This window comes from Diceros bicornis, chromosome X (assembly GCF_020826845.1).
Source record: "Diceros bicornis minor isolate mBicDic1 chromosome X, mDicBic1.mat.cur, whole genome shotgun sequence".
NCBI lineage: Eukaryota > Metazoa > Chordata > Mammalia > Perissodactyla > Rhinocerotidae > Diceros > Diceros bicornis.
Window position 1 is genome coordinate 33000828 of NC_080781.1, and position 21006 is coordinate 33021833.

The window sequence follows — 21006 nt, forward strand, 5'->3', positions numbered from 1 at the left end:
ATGGTTACTGGGAGGTCCCAAAACAGCCTTTGAGTAAGTATCTAGTTATGATTGGAAACCTGGCTAGAACCAAGCAAACCAAGTGTAACTTGCACGTAGATTGTAGTTCATAGACCTGCGGGGAAGCTGAGGGATGGTGTCATGGAATGATGCCAAATCACAAAACCCAGTAAATCACTCTAAGAGTCATCATTCTTAAGGGGATGTAGAGAGAGAATCCAGGTACCAAGCCAATGAAAGAATGTGCTCAAGAGTTAGGATGAGGGATAAGGCCTGGTGAGCTTTTTATGTTGACAAAGGGGTAGTTTTAAAACATCCACTTTGCAGTGTTTAATACAAACCTAGAATAATTCGCAAACAACCATGTACATCATAAGATATAAACACCCATATTGAGAATAAAACATTACCTAATACAGTTGAAGTTCCTGTGTTCTCCTCTCTGATTGCGTCTCTCTGAATTTTCCATGAATTTCGTTATACTTATACTACAAATGTATGTAACATTCATTAGATATAATGTTTTTGCAAGTTATTTCCTTCATATATATGCTCTTATTCTTCATGAATTCTTCTGTAACTTAATTTTTTCATTCAACATTATGTGTGTGAGGTATATTTAGGTTGATACATATAGCACTCGTTCAGATTTGTTTTGCCAGCAGTGCTTTTTTATGCAGTGGTCCTAGTTGTGGGGAGGGAGGGATGGAGGGAGAAGGAGGGAACCATTTAAGGGACCTGTCCTGTTGTGGACAGTCTGGACTCTGCACTTAGTGTCTGAAAGTGGTGACCCAATCCACCCATGGGTCAGCTGCAAGGGTGGTAATGGGATCTGGCTGGTAGAGGAAGCTAATTATAATGGAAAAAACTGAATTTGCATAAAGAACCTGGAATCAACTAAATATAAATAATATTTCATGGTAATAAACACACAATAAATATTTAATAAATTCATGTTTACTGACTAAAATTTTTTTGAGTTAGGCACATCACTGTTTCAAAATTAGACACTCTTGCAAGTGCCATGGGAAAAATGGCCTAATTAGTTTTTCTCTCCTTTGTTTTCTCTACCTTTTCAGTGTTTTCTGGATTCTGTCCAGTGGATGTGATTCCTGCTCTGTAGCTTTCTGAAAGATTGACATTGAGCATCATTAGTGAAACTCAGCTGCCATCTGACTGTACACCACAGCAAAGGCTTTGAAGATCTTTTTCAGTTAAAACGATAATGACTTTCTTGGAATGCAGTCCCAGTGGAGACTGTTTTCTGTGTAGTCTAGAAGAATACCTAACTACCATCAGCAATTCTTCAGAGAACTTATAGAAACCACTCTACGTCAAACAACTGAGTGACTCTGGGTTGTTCAGGGGGACCTGAAGGATTGTGTATATCAATTCACCTAGAAGATTCAGCCACAGCTACTCAGAGCTGCTGCTAAAATACCATGTCTAAGAACTCGGAGTTCATCAATCTGTCATTTTTATTAGATCATGAGAAGGAAATGATCCTGGGAGTCCTAAAGAGAGATGAATATTTGAAAAAAGTGGAGGACAAGAGAATAAGGTAATGTTGTTTTATCTTTTTTGCCCTCCTGACTGCTTTCTGTTTGTTTGAAGCTATTTAGATCAGAAATGGGGCAACTGCAACCACACTGGACACAAATGTTGGCCAGTGACTTCATGGGTTCCCAGCAGTAGCCCAAATATTAGAAAATATCTTTGGCACTTTATCGTTTAGCTAGGTGGAAGGATGGAATTGAGCTGTAAACATGGTGTTGATGAGAATGCCTATTTGCTAATAACATCAGAACTATTAATTAAGTGGAAGGACTACCTGGGTTTGAGTACAAGCTCTGAGATGTATTAGTCATGTGACCTTGAACAAGTTACTCAATTTGTCCGTGCCTTGGTTTCCTCATCAATAAAACAAGGATAATAATAGTACCCACCTTATAGGGTTGTTGCAAGGATTAAGGAAGATAATACATGTGTAGTGCGTGGTACCTGAGTGCACAATAAATTTTAGCTATTATTTATTTATAATGCTTTCTCAAGTCAGTCTTACTGGGAATTTGCCTCAACCATAGCTGGGAGAGGAAGGGGATGTGGAGACTGAAAAGTTCCCATTGTACCCCAGAAATCACCTGAATTTCTTGAAATAAGTTTCTGTATGAGGAAAGTTGAGTAATATGGGCACAGTTGAGATTCACATCAGTTGTAGGCAGGCTGGAACCCCAGGTATGACCTCACCTATGTTTCAGCCAGCATCCACTCTGATTGCTTGTATCATCTGTTCTGAATGGTCACAGCATCGTTCTGATTGGTTGCCACATCCGTTGTGATTGGTTGCTGCCAGTACTGTCCTGCTTGTTAAATATACTTGGCTATTACATCTCACCTCTGAATAGAGGATCAGAAATAACCAGAGTCACTGCCTACTGTGCAACATGTAGCTTTTGTGTCTTATATGTCTCCCAAAACTGCAATCAGAAGCTTAGGTTTATTTTATTTGAGGAGAAAACTTGTCGTGAGATTATCTTCACATGCTGCAAAAATATTCAACATGCCTAAAGGAACTAGGATCCGTAGAAATGGAAACACATTGAAATATTCTTGATTTCATAGTTTCGAGCCCCAAATTTTTATTTCCATCATTCCTATATATACAACCAATCTTAAAGGAACAAAGGCTTTGATTAAAAATTGTTACTCTCTTTCTATATCTAGAATTCAGGTGGCAATGAAATGCAGTTAATGATTTTGAAGAAATCAGAAATGATATTTTTGTCATTGGTAGTCCAGTCATGAAAAGTGACTAGATTTTCTAATGCACTGCAAAAAGTTATATTGTTTATGGGGGGCGAGGTATTAACCACTTATTGATGACATTCTCAGGGAAATTAAAAATCACTCTCTTCAGGAAAGGGCCTGGCCTGGTGGCGCAAGTGGTTAAGTGAGCGCACTCCACTGCAATGGCCTGGGGTTTGCCGGTTCGGATCCTGGGCGCGCACAGACACACCGCTTGTCAAGCCATGCTGTTGTGGCATCCCATATAAAGTAGAGGAAGATGGGCATGGATGTTAGCCCAGGGTTATTCTTCCTCAGCAAAAAGAAAATTGGCAAATGTTAGCTCAGGGCCAATCTTCCTCACAAAAAAAACAATTCACTCTCTTCAGGAAAAAACAATTTAATAACCAGATCCCAGGAAACACTGAAGTACAACGAATAGGACATTGTTCAGAATATTTGTTTTTGTCACTCTCAATAACTTTTAGTAATAATCTATTATACTGGTTCTTCCTTTTTCTCTTTCTATTTTTCTTTCCTTGTTGTCTTTCCTTATTCTGTATAAAGAAATTTAGCCAAATTGTGTAATATACAACAGAGCTATTAAGAATAAAGTTGTTGATTTCCTGGTTCTTTAAACTTTTTGTGAGGATAACAGAAGAAAGGCTTTTACAGAAGCCTTTCTAAGAGATCTAAGAGATACTTTTATAAAAAAATAGATTTTTTTTAAAGCTGCTATGTCTTCTTCCCTTCTTTAATAACAACAGTGTCTAACATTTTTTGAGTGTTTTTCCTGCACTAACTGTGTCAGATGTGTTGTCTCATTTTATTCTGAGCTACTAAGATATGAGCCCAGGCCAGATAACTCAGGCTCTGCCACTCTTAACAGCTTTGTGTACTGAGAAGTCACGCCAAAGTGAGTGGCATGGTGTTTAGAGCGCGTGCTGTTGAATCACACACCCACATTTGTTGATGAAAATCTTAGTTACACCATGAAATCTTTGTGTCACTTTAGACAAGTTGCTTCCATATGTGAATCTAGTTTCCTCATTTGACAAAACAGAAATAATAACAGTAGCTATCTCATAAGGTTGTTGTAAGGATTAAATAAGCTAATATCATCAAGAGCTTAAAACAATGCTGGCATACAGTAAGCACTCAATAATTGGTGGCTATAATCATTAACCCTATTGTTGGTTTGTGTGATGCCCTTGATTTATGAGTTGTAGTGAACACCATCAGTGCTCCACTCAGATCCTTTAGGGTCCCTTTGTTGGATCTGTGCTCTCATCTCCCATGCTTTACTTCTAATGACTGGCACCTACTACTTTCTTTAGAGGACTACCTTTGGGTGGCTGGAGTTGCCCATAGGATTAGAGAGCCACAAGTGCCGGGTAAACTTGAGTTTATGTCCCTATTGGGCTGCCCCGAGCCAATGGCTGAGCTACAGAAACTCCTTGCCTTGAGGCAAGACAGACTCTGCAATGAAACTTCTGCTTCAGAGCTCCCCATGGGATCATGCTGAAACTGGACTTCACCTAAAAACCACACCCTTGCTTAGCCCCCTCCCCTTCCCTCTCCTGTCTCTCCTACTCCCTTACAGGTTCCTGCTGAGCGCACGCCAAAAATCACTTGCACACAAATCTACATCTCAGAGTTAGCTTCTAGAAAACCCAGTCAGGAGATTTGCCAGACCAGACAGGAAATTTAGTCCTTTTTCCTTGGTAGCCTCCAAAATCATCAACACAAGGAATTTATGGTATAGCAGAGTTCATTGCAACAGTAAACTTTTGTGCTAGCTATTGCAATAATTGTTTTCACCATGCTACAGAGGTGTAGGTTGACATTGTGTGGGAGAGGAAGAAGTAATTAATTATGAATGAGATAGAAATTGAAAGAATGGTTTCACAGAAGAGGTAACATTCGAGCTTAGCCTTGAAATGTGAAAAGGATTTTGACATTGGCAAATATTTATCAACTGTGTTTCAGCTGTGAACCATGAACCACAAAATCACCTTCAGTTTCTGTTCATAGTTTCAGAAGGAAAAGGAAGCCAAAGAAAATTTTTTAAGAATTATGATGATTACAAAGAAGAGACTGATCTGGAAAGCTAGTAAATTGGAGTTTGGGAAGCAGTGGATTTATTGTTTGTTTGTGTATTTATTTGCTTGAGTAGGTTGTCCTTAGAGATAAAGAATGAAAAACAATGGTAGGGTGTAAAAATTGTATTGAATCAACATTTTAGGCCTGTCACCCAACTGTGCTCCACAGTCCACATAGCCACTGAAGTGTGGCATTAATAAAGGTGGGACTGGTCTCTGGGTGCTCCTAAAGGTGCTCTGCACCCAAAGGTACATGATAAGCCTGATAATTACCTCCAGGCGTGAATCCTAGGCTGTAGAGAGTCATCTGCCTACTGCCAGAGCAATCTAGATTCATCCAAGAGGCTCAGATATGTTTATTCTTCTCCTTCAGACCAAGCAAGAAGGAGTGGTAGGAGATATCTAGACACAGGTTTTGACTATTAGAGAGTAAAAGTATTTTAAATGTTTTCTGTGGAGAACAAATCATTTAGATTTATTAATGGCTTTAATGCGAGGAAGACAGAGGGAAGAAATGATGCAAAAGAAAACTAAGCTATCAACAGTGATTGCAAGGGGGAAAAAAACAACCATTTGGAAGCAAAAAATAAAACTCTTTATTGATCATTTTGTATGTTCAATTTTTCTAACTTTGGAAGAACTCAGCCTAACATAAAAGAGTACATGTCTCATAGTATCTACTCCAAAAAAAATCTCGTTAACAAATTCTTACTTTCCTTGATCTTCCACATCTAAAAGCAAATACTGTTAAATTTCTACTTTGTGGTATTAGTCTATATAAGAAATCTTCAACTTACAAGTGACTATTCATTTCAGCAGTTCGTTTGTGGGCTTTATTCTAAGAGGATGTCATTTCCATTTGGCCACAGTGCATGAAAACATATCTGGACTTAATGTTCTCTCTGGCACCAGTTCTTGGGCTTGTCTCAGTGGTGAGCTCTATTGGTTGCCTTACAGCATACATTTCTCTTTTCTTACTCCCTACCCAAATCTCAGTTTTGCTCAGCTCCAGCAGTGGATTTTTGAAAAATAATGAATCATTTCTGGACTAGTATTCCTCTGGCAACTATCAGTGGTCTGGAGGTGGACATGAGACCAAAGATGACCCACTCGAACATATAGCCCAGATTTATGGAAGGTTCTCTTTCCCGCTAGACATAGTCAATGAAACATGTTATCCCAGTCGCTGTTGAGGATGAAAGCCAGCACAATGATGAAGCTGCGCCAAAAGAATGGCAGAGAATTGTTGTCAGTATCCAGTATACTAGAACCTGCCACATCTCTGGACTTCTTCTTTAAGCAATATAATATATTTCTGTGTTATTTATAGCAGCTTGAATCCAATTTTCTGTTACATGCAGCCAAAAGCATCCTACAATCCCCAAGAGTCAGAAGTAATCAACATTTGTTGAGCACCTTCTATAGGCCAAATGCTATGTATGTATTGTTTGACTAATGAAGGTGAGCAGAGACACAATCTTAATGCTTGTTGAGTCCATAAACATAAAGAAGTTTGCAGTCATGGATCAGGATTTATCCATGGTGTAGACCAGGGATCAGCAAACTTTTTCTGTAAAGAGCCAGATAGTAAATATTTTAAGCTGTACAGGGCATATGTTCTCTGTTATGACCACTTCACTCTGCCATTGTAGTATAAAAGCAGCAATAGACAACATGTAAACAAATGAGTATAGCTGTGTTCCAATAAAACTTTATTTACAAAAACAGATGATGGACTAGATTTGGCCCAAGGGCAGTAGTTTGTTGACCTTTGGTGTCAAAAACAACACCTTGGTTAGTTCTAGACTTGAAAATAGCTGCATACACCTGAAAGCCTTGATAAGCCGTCTCAGGGAGAAGCAGGACGTTTATAGTCCAAGACATAAGATGGAGTTGGACTAGAAATCATGAGCTATCAGAGATAGAGCGTGGGCTTCTGTCTGGGAGATTAGGTGATTTCCTAGGGTCCTGCCATCTCCAGGAGATTTTTTATGCCTCACCCAATCTTGGTGGCTCGTGTGCCGGAACAGCTTAAATGTGTTTCATCGTCTCTATAGAAGAAGAGCAAATGAATAGGGAAGTATAGAAAATACCAAGAAATAGCAGAAGGTTCGGCAAAATTGTGGGGGACAGGTTACAAATTCATTTTCCCAATGAGATAAGAACTCTGGACATCCCCATTTATAGATGGGGAAACTGAAGTGCTAGCAAGCAGCAGAACTGTGATTTATAGCCCTGCCGTCTGGCTCCAAAGCTCACACTCCACTCTTAAGTCACTTTTAATTTCTGAGTAATATATCTGACCTTTCAGGGTGGCCAGGAAAAAAGAGATGGTAAACTATCTAATGCCTACCTCACACCAGAGAATGTGTTACTCAATTCACAAATGTATCCTCACTTAATCCTTGTCATCCCTGAGGTATGTACTATTGTAATGTACTGTAGCTGTGGTAACTGAAACTTGGATTAAATAATTTTCCCAGCTGGTAAACATTAGAGCTGAGGTGCTCTCATTCCATATTCCTTCCCTTTCTTCTATGCTGTGATGCTTATGCAATAACTGCACCTATTCAGATCCTGTTGAAAGCCCACCCACAGCCTTACTAATAGCTGTCAGAGAAATGGAACAAAACAGAAAACATTTCTTTAACCTGGTATTTACTGACAGTTTTGACCTATAAGCTGTATAACATTATCCAAAGTTACTGTGACTTTTATCGAAGCATTGCTCTTACACGATAAAAACTGACAAGAGTTCCTGATGCTGTTCTACTCTTTCTACTGACTGAAAACCTAAGTGCAAGTGTATTATGTTTTGTTCCACACAGCTGGCTCAGCTGAGAGGGGCCACTAAGCAAGCCAGAGCTTAGTATCATCAAGAGACCACAGATCCAGCCTGGAAACGCCATTCACCTTCTGGCTTTGTCTTTATGTGGTTGATTCCATCATTTTAGAGCAGGGTAGGGGAGGAAGGGGTGGAGGGAGAAACAGAAGGAGAAAGTGTACTCAAATTGGCTATTTGGAATCCTGCAGATAAGCTAAATATTTGGTTCAAATGGATTTGAAATGATTTCAAGAATTATACATTCGGCCTGGAAGTTAGGGAGACTGGTAAGTGCCAAGCAATAATATCCTCTTAATACTCGACAAATGTTTGATCTGTGAGGCTGTTTGTTTTTTCCAAATCTTATCACTACCACTAAGAACAAAATTAGTTTGACCTTCTGAAAAGCTGAAAGACTCACTGTCCCCATAAAACACCAGGAGAGCTGTTGGAGTGGACTTACAGTTTGGTAAACATTTTGTTTTAATCCTAATAGAATTACCACAATCTTCTTAGTGGATTAACATAAACTCCCAGCATGAACATACTGGCTCCCTAATAGAACCCAAACTCTTAATGAGTCTCAGAGAAATGAAAAAAAAAAATCTGGCTCTGCCTTAAACAAATTTAAAACCTTGGGGGTTTTCCCACCAAAGACTTACTAATTTTGATATATACACACATATAGGGGAAACTAACTTAGATTTTGATTCTACAGTATTTTCCTCCAAGTAACTTGCTTGTAGGGCTCACTATAGGCACAGAGCCACAAATACCTGATATTTAGGGACATTTCAAACACTGAATTGTCCAAATGACCAATTTTGTTTGAAATAATATATATATATATGTATATCTTTTATTCTTTCCCCAAATTTCCCTTTTGGTACCCTTTCCCTTCATTTGCGTACTGTCTCTGGCCAGAATTGGTGTAGAGAACATGCGCCTAGGCAGCAAGGATTAATTTGCACTCACGTCCAGGAAACTACCATTTCCTTTTACTGTAAATTGAAGAAACACGGAACTATAAAGCCCATGTAACCCACAAGATGGCTGAATGTTCATGGGGTAGGATATTGGAGCTGGGAGGGTGAATGAAGAGGACTCACCCCACAAAGGTAGGTCGGTTCATAAGGGAATATCTAATTAAGCAAATACCCACTATATTCTTAAGGAAATAGACATTTTATATTAAGGAAATATAAGTGAAAACTTCAATAACAAAAATGTCACCTCTATCATTTTAGATTTCATGCATATGACAATTTTATATCGACAGCTTATATGAATGTTCCTATAGTAATAAGAGTTAGAGTTTAATTGATTTAAATCTGTAATAAGATTAGGCTGACATGCATTTAATAATTTTTCTAATTATTTCATTGCAGAGTGATTAAGCATAACTGGTAAACATTTCATGTAAATGTCTAAAGTTAATAAAATTTTACACAGCAAAGGATTTTTTCTTCTGATACATTTTTCATTATAGAAGTAATATAGAAAATTGGAAAATACATATAATATGAATTTTAAAAACTCACTTAGGATCCCTTTTCCCAGAGATAGTTTCTACTTTTGTTGAATTTCCTTCCTGTTACTTTTCTGTGTGTGCATATAATTTTCACATAATTGGAGCCATATTATATATGTAATCTTGCATCCTCTATTTTTGTTTAATATTATTTAATGAACATTTTGATATTATAAAAAGTTCTTTGGAAGCATCATTTTTTGGCCTGATAAGTTTCATACCATGGATGTGCAATATTTTAACTATCTGTTCTAATTTCCATGAATATCCTTATTCTTAAATCTTCTGTTTTAAATTTTTATTATATTGTGATTCATATTTTGATTTATATTTCCTTTAAGTTGAAAAGTTGTTTTCCAGAAATGTTGTGTCAATTTTCTCTTCATTAAACTATTCACTATACTACTGCCAGCATCAAAATTATTATTATAAATCTTAACTAATTTGATAGTGTCCTATGCTAATTTGCATTTATGTGATTATTAGTGTTTTTAGATGATTGCTAGCCATTTGTATTTCCTCTTCTGTGAATTTTTTATTCACATAATTTGTCGATTTGTTATTGGGTGTTAGTGTTGTTTCAATATTAATTTGTATGAATTCTTTTTGTCATATATTTGGGAAATACATTTCTAAGAGTCAGCAAAAGTTCATTGAGTACTTATAATTATACATGAGGCATAGGAGATGGAGACAACTTCATTTCCAACAGAATCAAAACTGCATTTTACTGGATTGTGCGAAGTCTCCACTTGCTCATTGACTCAAATCAAATTGATGTATTCTTTGTGTAAAATATAAATAATTTACATCTTTGACAGACTCGATATACAGTTAGTATTTTAAAGCTAAGATTTGCATTCTTCTCTACTTCTGTAATAATATCCATGCTATTTATGAGTGTAGAAATTAGAGTCAGTTCAGCTCTGAGTGTCAGAAATCAAAATAATAGTAGCTTAAGAAGGGAGAAGTTTCTTTCTTTTTTTCTTTTTTTTTTTTACCTAGATGAAGTCATGAGGAAGGCAACCCAGGGCTGGTAATGGTGGCTCCATGCTCATGAGAGGCCCGGGGTCCTTCTAACTGGTTGCTCTGCCATCTTCAACTTGGGCTGACATCTGTTAAAGTAAAAAATTGTTCTAACACTTATTAAAACGATAAGGAAGCCTTTACTCAGGACTATTGCAATAGATTTCAAGACTATCACAAAACAATTAAAAACAAACAAACAAAAGACTATGGCAGCAGGGGAGAGAAATGGAGCTCAACTCCAAATACAGCAAAGGCACCTGGAGATTTATAGCCAACGAGCAGAGTGAGGGGTTCAATGAATGGAAAATTACTAAGAGGAGACATTGATGGTATAGGAATTCTTAATAAACTGCCTTAGAATTCTTACTGAAAGCAGGCCAGGGTGATAGCAGATACCAAAGGTGGGGGAATTCTTGCTAAACTAATTTAGCAGAATTCTTACTAAATTGGGGCTATGCAGACTGAAGACAAGGCCCAAGGATGAGGTCTAGCCAAAAAGAGACCTCAGAGGAGCCTATCTAAAGTTTGGTCAAGGAAAGAGTCTTAGTCACACCTCATGATCCAAGATAGCTGCTCCAACTTACGTTGTACTGTCCTCATTCCAGTCAGCGGGGAGAAGGGCAAAGGGCAGGAAAAAAGACAGGTTCCCTTCCTTTAAAAACATTTCTGAGACGTTTCACAGATGACCTTGCTTGCACCGTGTAGGCCAGAATGTAGTCACATGGCCATACTTAGCTGTGAGGGAGCTTGCATATTTAACTGGGAAATGTAGTCTTTATTCTGGGTGGCCATGTGACCAACTCACATTTGGGGGTTTTATTGGTATAAAAGAGTAGAGGGAATATTGAGAGACAACCAGCAATCTGAGAAAATGGGTGCAATTAAGATCATGCATCTTATGGGTCAGATTTGTTTATTGCTCAGCACAAATCTCATTTTCCTTTTTATGGAATCTGAAAGCAATTAATTGTCAGTGATGATTTTCAATGAAGCATATAAGAAAAAAAACATAGCACATAAAGAAAACATTTATATTCATCCTCAATGAATTTCAAAGAAATGGTGACTTGACATTTCTTGTACCATATATTGATGCTAATAACTAGGAAAACTGCTGGAAGAGTGTTTTGTAATCATCTTTATCTATGAAAATATGAGTCCCCGTAAGCATCACCTAAAGAGGTAAAATGGGAAAAATTAAGTACTGATAACTGTCTTTGCTGAGCATATAACTCCTTCCTTGCTGCATTTAAAATAATTTAGTTCATACAAATTCAATTTAGAGACATTTTAGAAATAAATTTCAGCTATATGTTTATAAAAATTAAAACTTGTATGTGCCTATATTCAGCAGCAGAAGTAGTTTTAAAATTTTTTTCAAGGTCAAAATGTTCTCTTTAAATTATCTTTTTTGTTGTGTGTATGAATGCCCAGTTTCCTCCCATCAAGTCAATTCTATGCTTGCATTGTCATAGCAATAATCTTTAAAAGCCCAATATTTTATCCTTGTTTTTTTTCTTTTTTAAGAAATGCAACTTTCCTACTTCTTGCTGTACTGATTCTATCTCCACCCCCTCCTTTTCTGAGTAATTTATCATATTGATAACAGAACCTTCTGCTGTTTTTGATACTTAAGAAAGGTATCCTTTGGGTTTCAGATTAGTAAGACACATCCTTGTTCCTCGTCAGGCCAGGAAATTGAGACGATAGTTATTTGAAGATATTCCCAGGTGGAAAACTTGGTTTGCTAATTACATATGAGATCAATTTCTGCTATGACTTTAAGACTATATTAATAAATGTCTGTTCACATGACTTTTTTATTTTTTATTTTATTTATTTCTTTTTGTTCACATGACTTTGTGAGATCTCCTGGTATATTTCTATGAGCCAAGTATTTTACTACCAGGAAGTGCTTGGTGTCATCTGCAGACATGAAGATTTCACAATGCCCTCTTTCCTTGAGACAATTTCTAAACAAATTAAATTGGCACAATTTGCAAGATTTCTTTATCTAAACAAGTATTCTTTCAATCCTGTTGCTTATTACTTTCCCTGAAGTAGCTATCTAGGCGAAACTTTTCCCCAATTCTCAGATGGTCTTGATTCTTTTTAATAGCCTTTCATTTGAATACTAATCAAAAGCTTTATAAGGTTTCTTAGGACCAGAGTCGTGTTTGTTCAAGAACAGCTCTGTTGGGGAATGTTTGTCATGAGAGAGTTTGTGGTAAGAGGCTACTTGGGCAAATGCCATTTAGTGGGAGAAGCAGAACAGGCAGAAGAAACCCTTTATGTTTACTGAAGCTTAACTTTGCGTGTGCTCAGCATGGCTTTGCACAACTAGGAAAGACATAGCAGTCGTTAATAAATACAGTGTCCTTTCTGAGCAAAAATATTTTGATAGATTGAGAGCCAACAAGAGGATCCTGGTGTGGGGGAAGAGTGCAGATTTTGGAATATAAAATTCTGGATCTGAATCCTGACTGTACCACTTAATAGCCCTGTGAACCATAGCAAGTTTCTGCTCAGAGATTCCACTTTCTTATCTGTAAAATGAGAATCATAATGTCTTTCTCATGGGTTACTGTCAAAGTTTAATAGCATGACATGTAAAACAGAGTGCGTGTAACTATTGTACCTAAGTGTTATGATTGTGGTTAGGTTATAATAATAGGTTCTGCACACAGAAGCTACAATCAAAATGAAAAAGTAATATTTTTATATTCAGAGTACAGAAAGGAGGTCTGCTCACCCCTGAATTTTCCTTAGACAAATATGAATAACCCCAGTGTTAATGGCATTGCCTCTGGATGTGAGCAAAAGACGGGAGTGCTAGGAGGTATGCAGCCATTGGCATCAGGTTGCTGTGACATTATTCTGCCTGCATATATTATTTCAAGTGATTTTTGTCTCATTTTTTCTGGTTTGACTATTTTTTGTCAGTCACCATGGTTTGTTCTCTTAAAGGAATATGAAACTCTAGCCCTAGACAAGGATTTAGCTTGCAGGCATTGCAGGAGAGGCTGAAGCAGAACCTGATAGCAACATCTCTGCAAGCAGGCAATAATAAAAAAAGCTAATATTTGCTGAGTTCTTATTGTGTTTGTTGGGAAATAGATTTGGCTGTGGGCGACAGAGACACATTATAATAATGGCTTAAACAAGATGGAAATACATTGCTGTCTAATGGAAAAGTCTGGGTTGGTTGGCAGCTTTGTGATATTGTTATAGTGGCTCCATCATAGCATGGATCTGGGTGCCTTTTGTTGTTCCACCATCTTGAGAGTTTAGCTCTTGATCCAAGATGGCTCACCCCTATGTCCTCATCCTAGCCTCTGGGAAAGAAGAAGGGTTCAAGGGAAATAGATACCCCTTTCCCATTAGGAGCATGACCTCGAGATTGCCTATATCATTTCTAATCACATCACATTGGCCAACATTTAGTCTCATGACAAAGCCTAACTGAAAGGAACACTGGGAAATATAGTCTTTATTCTGAGTAATCATGAGCCTAGCTAGATATTCCTCTAAGAGAGAAGGGGAGAACAGATAGTCGGAGACATATACCAGAATTGTTTATTTCATAATTACTATGCACCAAGCTGTACTTAACACTTTACCTGATACTCACAACAACATTGTCTTACTTGATGCTCACAACAATCCTATGAGGTTGTAACTATTATGATTTTTCTTTTACAGAGGGAGTATTTTGAGACACACAGAGGTTAAGTCTCCTTAAGTCTTGAGACAGAGAGAAGTTAAGTAATTTTCTTGCAGTGTCAAAGGAAATAAGTGGCAAGGCCAGGATTTGAACCCAGGCAGTCTGACTTCAGAGCCCTATGCTCTGGGCCACTGTATAGTCTTTCCTTGCTCATTATCTGTTTTGAGCCTTGATGTGCTCTGCTAGATGAGATTGAGGATTATTTAAAGGCATCAAGGAATCAAAGATGCTTTGTGCATTGTTATCTATAGCTTCCTCTTCCAGGCAGCTAGTTGCTTCCATTATAAAATTCCTATCTTATTTGGTGAAAAATCGTGTTCACCGCAATTGGATCTAGACAGGGTAACACAAGAAAAATAATGCCACACAAATGTGACAGGAATTTTAATGAAAGCAATTCCTGATTTGAAAGGAATGTGTCTATGCAATGGTAAAGCAAGCAGTCTTTGTAATGCATTGAACATTTTTGATGATGGGATAGAAAAAAATGAATTCAAAATATCGAATTCAATATAAATGAATTAAAAAATGAATTCAATATATACCCGAATATAGAAATTAAATGATGCTATCGTTCAACTATAGTTGCGATAGTTCATCTCTTCAATCTTTAAGATTTCAACTACTTATAGGTCATCAATTTCACATGTTAATATGAATGCATCTGTGTAGCAACAAGGAAACCTGAAGAATAAAGAATAAACTGACATTTTAAAATGCAAGAACATCCGGAGTTTAGCTCAAATGAAGAATTGGTGTTAGCTGGAATTAAATGTCTTCAACAGCTTTTTTTCTTTTTCTTTGTATTCTTCATGAATTTTCAACAGTTGATTTTGGGCCATGTTTATCTCTACTACACTTTTTCATCCATCTTCCATACTTTTTGCTTCTCTTCAGACAAGAACAAATAGAGGAAATGGTTAGATTTTTAATACTTGCAAGAATTACAATAGGTTTGCTTGCTGAACAAGAGTATAGGAATGAGGTTGGGAAGATGGAAAAATTCTGGAAATCCTTACCAAGGAATTGAGAACATTCTGTAGTTTTCTCAGGCCTGTATTAGTTTTTTGAAATGTATTTGGATCTCAATTTTAGCCAATTTTGGCTTTATTCTTAGCAGATCCAACATTGCACATTTTTTCTCTTCTCATTCTCTTTTCAATAATAATAGCTTCATATTGTAAAGACCTTTATAATTCACAAAGCACGCTACCATACTTTATTGCCTCTGGCTCTCACAAATACCCTTGGAGGAAGATAGAAAGGAATTATCTTCATTTTGAAGTTGAAGTAACTGAGACCCAGAGTTTAACTGGAATCTATTCCACAATTACTAATCATCAAGCTGTACTTAACACTTTACTTAATGCCCACAACAACATTATCTTACCTGGAATGCCCAGTGACACCTAGTAAGCAGTAAGGCTGAGTTTTCCTTCCTTCCTTTCACTCTTTCTTTCTCTCTCCTTCTCTCCCTCTTTCTCTTTCTCTGTCACTTGCTAGCTTTTGCTTATGCTTTCTTTTATTCATTCAATTAAATGATATCTACTATGTTCCAGGCACTATTTATGTGCTGTAAAATGCAAAGCAGAACAAAACAGATACAATCTTGCCCTCATGGAGATTACAGAGGAGTTGGCAAGACAAACATTAAACCGGTAAAAACAGCCAAATAAATGTACAATTAAAAATTATGGTAAGTGCTGTGAAGAAAAAGAACACAGTTCTACAAGTAAGAATAAGATGGGAATCTGCTGTAGATTTGGTGGTCAGAGAAATCCTCTCTGGGGAAGCAGCAGTAAAGCTGAAGTAAAAAGGATATATGGAATCCAGCCAGATGAAGAACTAGGCTCTATGTTTATCAGTCAGGATAGGCTAAATGATGCTGCAGTAATAGCCCCAAATTCTTAGTGGCTTAAAACAATGAAGGTTTATTTCTCTCTCATGCTACATGTCCATAACAAGATGACTGGGGACTCGATTTCATGGCATCCTCAGACCAGCACCCAGACTTACAGGGCAGACACTATTTGGGACATTGCCATTCTCCATGCGAAGAAAAGGGTATGTGGTAACCCAGGCACTTGCTCTTAAAGCTTTTACCTGGAATCACATACCACATTTCATGGGCCAATATGAGTCACATGACCACATCTAATGTCAAGAGGGCAGAGATGTGTGGTCCCAACTTGTTCCACTTTCCCAGCCTCCCTTGTAGCTAGTAGTGGTGATGTGACACTGTCTGGTCAAGGAAACCTAAGGAGAAGTCTGATGGGAGGACTTCTGAGTCAATTTTTGCTTTTCTGTTGAGAGGTACAACTGACGCCTCTTCCGCTTTCTGCCTTAAATGTAGATGCTATGCTGGAACTGTCTAGCCATTTTGCATAAGAATGATAAGCTACATCTCAAAGATAGGGGACCACCAGGATGAAAGAATGAAAGGAATCTTTAAGGACCTGATTTTGCAGCTGAACTAATGCAAGCAGCTGCCTAATTCTGGATTTATTGTTATGTGGAAAAAAAATGAAACCAATTTTTTAAGCCTGTTACTTGGAACCAGAAATATTTCTAGCTTATGTGGATGAGAGAGATGAACAGATACTGTGCTTACAGCCCAGAAACTCACCTTCTTCAGGCACTTTCCTGAGACTAGGCTGGCAATGCAGGAAGCAAATGAAGTCCATCTTGCTTTATAAGTGCTGGCTAGTAAAGCAGAGGGAAGAGACATCTCCCATTCTATTCCCCAATTCTAGCTCCCTATATTTCCCTTTCTCCTTGGTACTAGTTCTCCAATTGCACACTTTCTTTTCCTTGTTGCAATTACCCTCCTGTTATCCTTTCTCCTCTTCTTGAGTGTTTGAAACTGGCTGTGTCCACTTAATGTGAATTATCCTAGATATGATTGAATTACGTCAATTTCTAGGAGAGATTTAAAAAATCAGTAAGCTGCTTCATATTTTGTGCCAGCCTATGGAATTCTTCCCAGCTTTCCCCGTGTGTTTCAGAGATAGCTCTCAGACTATATGAAACAGCACCAATTGCCTTAGGAATTCCCCAACCGTTGTGTTTGGACCTTTAAATTCTTGCTTCCCTGTGGCCTGATTTATACGGAGCCCCAAGTCTTTTCAGACTCTAGGACTACGAACTAGGTGCAACCTGATTGCTAAATAAGTCCTGTCAGTACAGCACAAAAAATGCAGTATAAATATTTGACTTTATGGCCATAATTTCTTCAAGTGGTCTCGCCCACTCTAGTTTAAGGAGCTGCAAAGTGGTTAAACTTCAGGCACCTAATCATAGAAATTTTTTCCAGAAGAGAATTTGCCTCTGAAATATCCTGGAATACCCCATTTTCTCCATTAATTACTCTTTCTCCCACCAGCCTACTTGGATATGACTGCTGTCTAGGATTGCTATCTTTGTTCTCCTCATTTTGATCACTTTGTTTCTTTACCATTGTTGCATGAATTGTTATAGATTTTTAATAGGCAGTGTTTTATTTCTCCCATGCTCTGAGGTGTTCAAATGTCTGTTGTTATTCTCCAGATAATACAATTGTGGTGTTCAAATGAGAACTCGTTCTGTTATTTTATAGCTTGTAGCTTTTACAAGTTTTTAAAAGTAAGTTGTGTGGAGCTTTTCTTATACTCAATTTCGTGAGCCAGTTGCTCATGAGAAAACGGGACATAAGGGTTCTTTGTAAGCTCTAAATCAGGGATTAGGAAAACATGTGTTGTGGCTTCTTGTCATTTGTGTTTAGAAGGACAAGAGAGTGAGGACTTAAGAGTGCTCTGTATGGCTGCCTGTTGCAACACATGAATCATCTTATGGTGTTTGTCCTCTTCTTGGCTAACATCAAGGATAATAGGAATCCTTAGATGTCCTGTTTTGACTCATGTTCATCTCTGAATACCAGAATGCCTGGCACTCAATAAATGCTCATTGGATGAATGAAGGAGACAATTAACCAAAAGTTTGGAAACCTTACTCGTCACTTTTTAAATTCCCAATTTATGAATCTCTCATTAGGCTAGGAATTAAAAGATTTGATTTCTGGTTTTATCTATACTGCTTACTATCTTTAACGTGAGACTCAATACATCACAAGTTAGTTTGAAGGCCCAAAAGAGATAATAAATAGTAATAAAAACATTTGACTACCTTATAATCTAGCATGAAATTGGATCCTGAGCAGTATATACAAGAAACTACATTCCTGACTTTGGGGAGATGCTAGTCTAGTTGGGTATAACAAAGCCCAGTATGACAAATGTAAAAGGAGATAGCATGAAATGTGTGGGATGATTCTGGCATGTTTGTTTTTCCTAGAACACAGAAATGTTGTGTTGAAGAAGGGATTGGAGATGGATAACATAAAGGAATGGCATGTCTGTGAAACATTTAAGCAGGAATGAACCTATCTTCTAGAGTAGTGTTTTCCAAACTTGGCAGTATATTAGAACAAATAGGAAAGCTTTTAAAAATATCATTGTGTAGGCCACATCCTAAACTATTTACATCAGAATCTGTGGGAATAAGACTTGGGAATCAGTACTTTTTAAAATCTGCCCAGGTGATTCCAGTGTATAGCCAAATTTGAGAACAAATGTTCCAAAGTTTTGCTTCTCAAACTATGATCACCTGGAGATTTTGTGAAAATGCAGAATCTGATCCAGTAGGTCTGAGGTGGGGCCTGAGATTATGCATTTCTAACAAGCTCTCAGATGATACTGATGTTCCTAGAACAAGGACCACACCTTGAATAGCTATTTTCTAAAGTATATATAGTTTACACGTCAGGTAGTATAAGAAGAGACATGGAAATAGCATTTATTGAGTACCTATGTGCCAGGAACCATGCTGGTAACTTTACATATATTTATCTCATTTAATCTTGAAATGTCATGTAAGAATATTATTATTCCTATTTTAGAAAAAGAATACTATTACTTCCATTTGGACTAAGGTTAAGTGGGTAAATCATTGCCCAAGACTAGCAAGCTAGTTCACGATGGAACCTGGATTCAAACATGGCAATGTCTGACAGCAAAGCCCATAGGTCAGTGGAAATTGTCAGAAACCCTCAAATGCTAAGCAGAAGTGTTTAGATCTGAAATGGTGGGCAATGTGTTCGTAGCAAACTCTTTTTTTTTAAATAATTTTATTTATTTATTTTTCCCCCAAAGCCCCAGTAGATAGTTGTATGTCATAGCTGCACATCCTTCTAGTTGCTGTATGTGGGACGCGGCCTCAGCATGGCTGGAGAAGCGGTGCGTCGGTGTGCGCCCAGGATCCGAACCTGGGCCGCCAGCAGTGGAGCACGCGCACCCAACCGCTAAGCCACGGGGCCGGCCCTGTAGCAAACTCTTGATTGGATCACTTAAGGAAAGTCCCCATATTGTCAAGTTTGAGTTCACGCTCTTGCCTCACGTTGTATATCTAGGCAAGTAAAGAACATGGTATTGTGCATGCCTCTAGACTGCAGTTATGCTCCAATGTTATGGCATCAAAGATATCCTGGAGAAATTAGAGTAGAATGTGAATAAATATTAATAGCAAAATACTAGTATTAGTGGAGAATGACAAAATTCAAAATTAAAACACGAGCATTATGTTTTTAAACTACTGATGTCAAAGGATTATTGATTCTAGAGGGAGAAATTGTGTTTTCTGAAAATATTTGGCTCTGACTCCTTGATTCTTTCAAATATTCTTCCAAATGAAAACATCCCTTAAATAAAGATAGCTCTGCTCCTATATATTTTTTAAGTGAATTTTTTCTCTCCTTCCAGGAAGCTTAAAAATGAACTGTTAGAAGCAAAACGTAGAAGTGGGAAGATTCAGCAAGAGACCAGCAGAGTCTGTGTTCACTGTCACAGAAACCTGGGCTTAATATTTGACCGGGGAGACCCGTGCCAGGCCTGCTCACTGAGAGTGTGCAGCGAGTGTCGGGTCTCAGGCCTTGATGGCAGCTGGAAGTGCACCGTCTGTGCCAAAGTCGCGTGAGTTTCTTGCCTTGGCATGGAAAGTCAGATTTGATGGCCGAAGGTATTGGAGTGGGGAAGGAAACAAAGAAAAAGAGTATTTAAAATTTAGAGATAGAAAGTGGAATTAAAAGTATAGCGCAACCACAGGCTCAGCAATGCCTTGACAAGGCTCTGGGGTGCGTGTGTGTGTGTGTATATATGTGTATTGTGTGTGTGTGAATGAGAGAGAGAGAGAGAGAAATAGAGACAGAGAGAACAGTATTTTTATTTTTAAAAACTATAAAATGTAGTAAAATGGGAAGTCTTACAGAATGAAGGCTCTTTCTGCATTTGAACACTACCCACGAGCTTTCTTCTTTTAGAGCCCCACTTGGCTCCGCGTGGCTTCTCAGAAGGCACAGACAGTTCCTCTGAGACGTCCTTAGACATTTGGGGTGACTGACAAGATGAGCGTGAAATATCCAGCCTGCTCTCCACATCAGCTGAGGACCAAACCTGGAGTAGTTCCTGAATTTCCTCCAAACCTAGTTCTTGAGAAAGGGCGGAGGGAGAGAACCTTCTCATTCATCTCTATGTTTAGCCTGTGGGAGTGTAGTGGCCGTGCGTTTCACTCTGCCAATTTAGGTGCAAATCAAGAATCACTGTTTTCTAAGTTTAGTTAAACTGAAGTCTAAGCATCATGTGGCCTCCACTACTCCTGGGGCCTACCAAACTCCATCCTTTTGAGAAATCTCCCCCTGGGTCAACTAGTATGTTTTCTCCCCCTCCAAGGTCCCTTCATCTCTTCTACTCTAGGAGGTGCCTAATAATATCATCTCAAGGCAAATTTGGGTTGATCTTTTTTCCTGTGGTTGAGATGGGGGGGTGATAGCATCACTTCAGGTTTGTTTGTTTGTTTGGTTAAGTTTATCTTTTCCCCTCACTAACTCATCCTCTTACAGGATTTAAGAGGCTATCTTAGGAGAAAAAGTGAATAGTTTAGTAGTAAAAGTGAGTGACCTTTCATTTTCAACTTGTCTGAATGA

The 21006-nt window shown here is 38.0% G+C and overlaps 1 protein-coding gene across 6 annotated transcripts in view; it reads left to right on the plus strand.

Annotated features, from left to right (window-relative positions):
- Nucleotides 1–21006, plus strand: part of SYTL5 (synaptotagmin like 5) — a 230821-nt gene that overhangs the window by 105202 nt on the left and 104613 nt on the right. For 5 of the 6 annotated variants that reach the window (XM_058535634.1, XM_058535632.1, XM_058535635.1 and 2 more), the window contains 2 exons: nucleotides 1080–1561; nucleotides 19787–19996. In XM_058535634.1, the coding sequence (XP_058391617.1) occupies nucleotides 1443–1561; nucleotides 19787–19996 (329 nt within the window). In that variant the 5' untranslated portion in view covers nucleotides 1080–1442. The remainder of the gene's footprint in view (nucleotides 1–1079; nucleotides 1562–19786; nucleotides 19997–21006) is intronic. The other variant, XM_058535637.1, reaches the window with a different exon arrangement.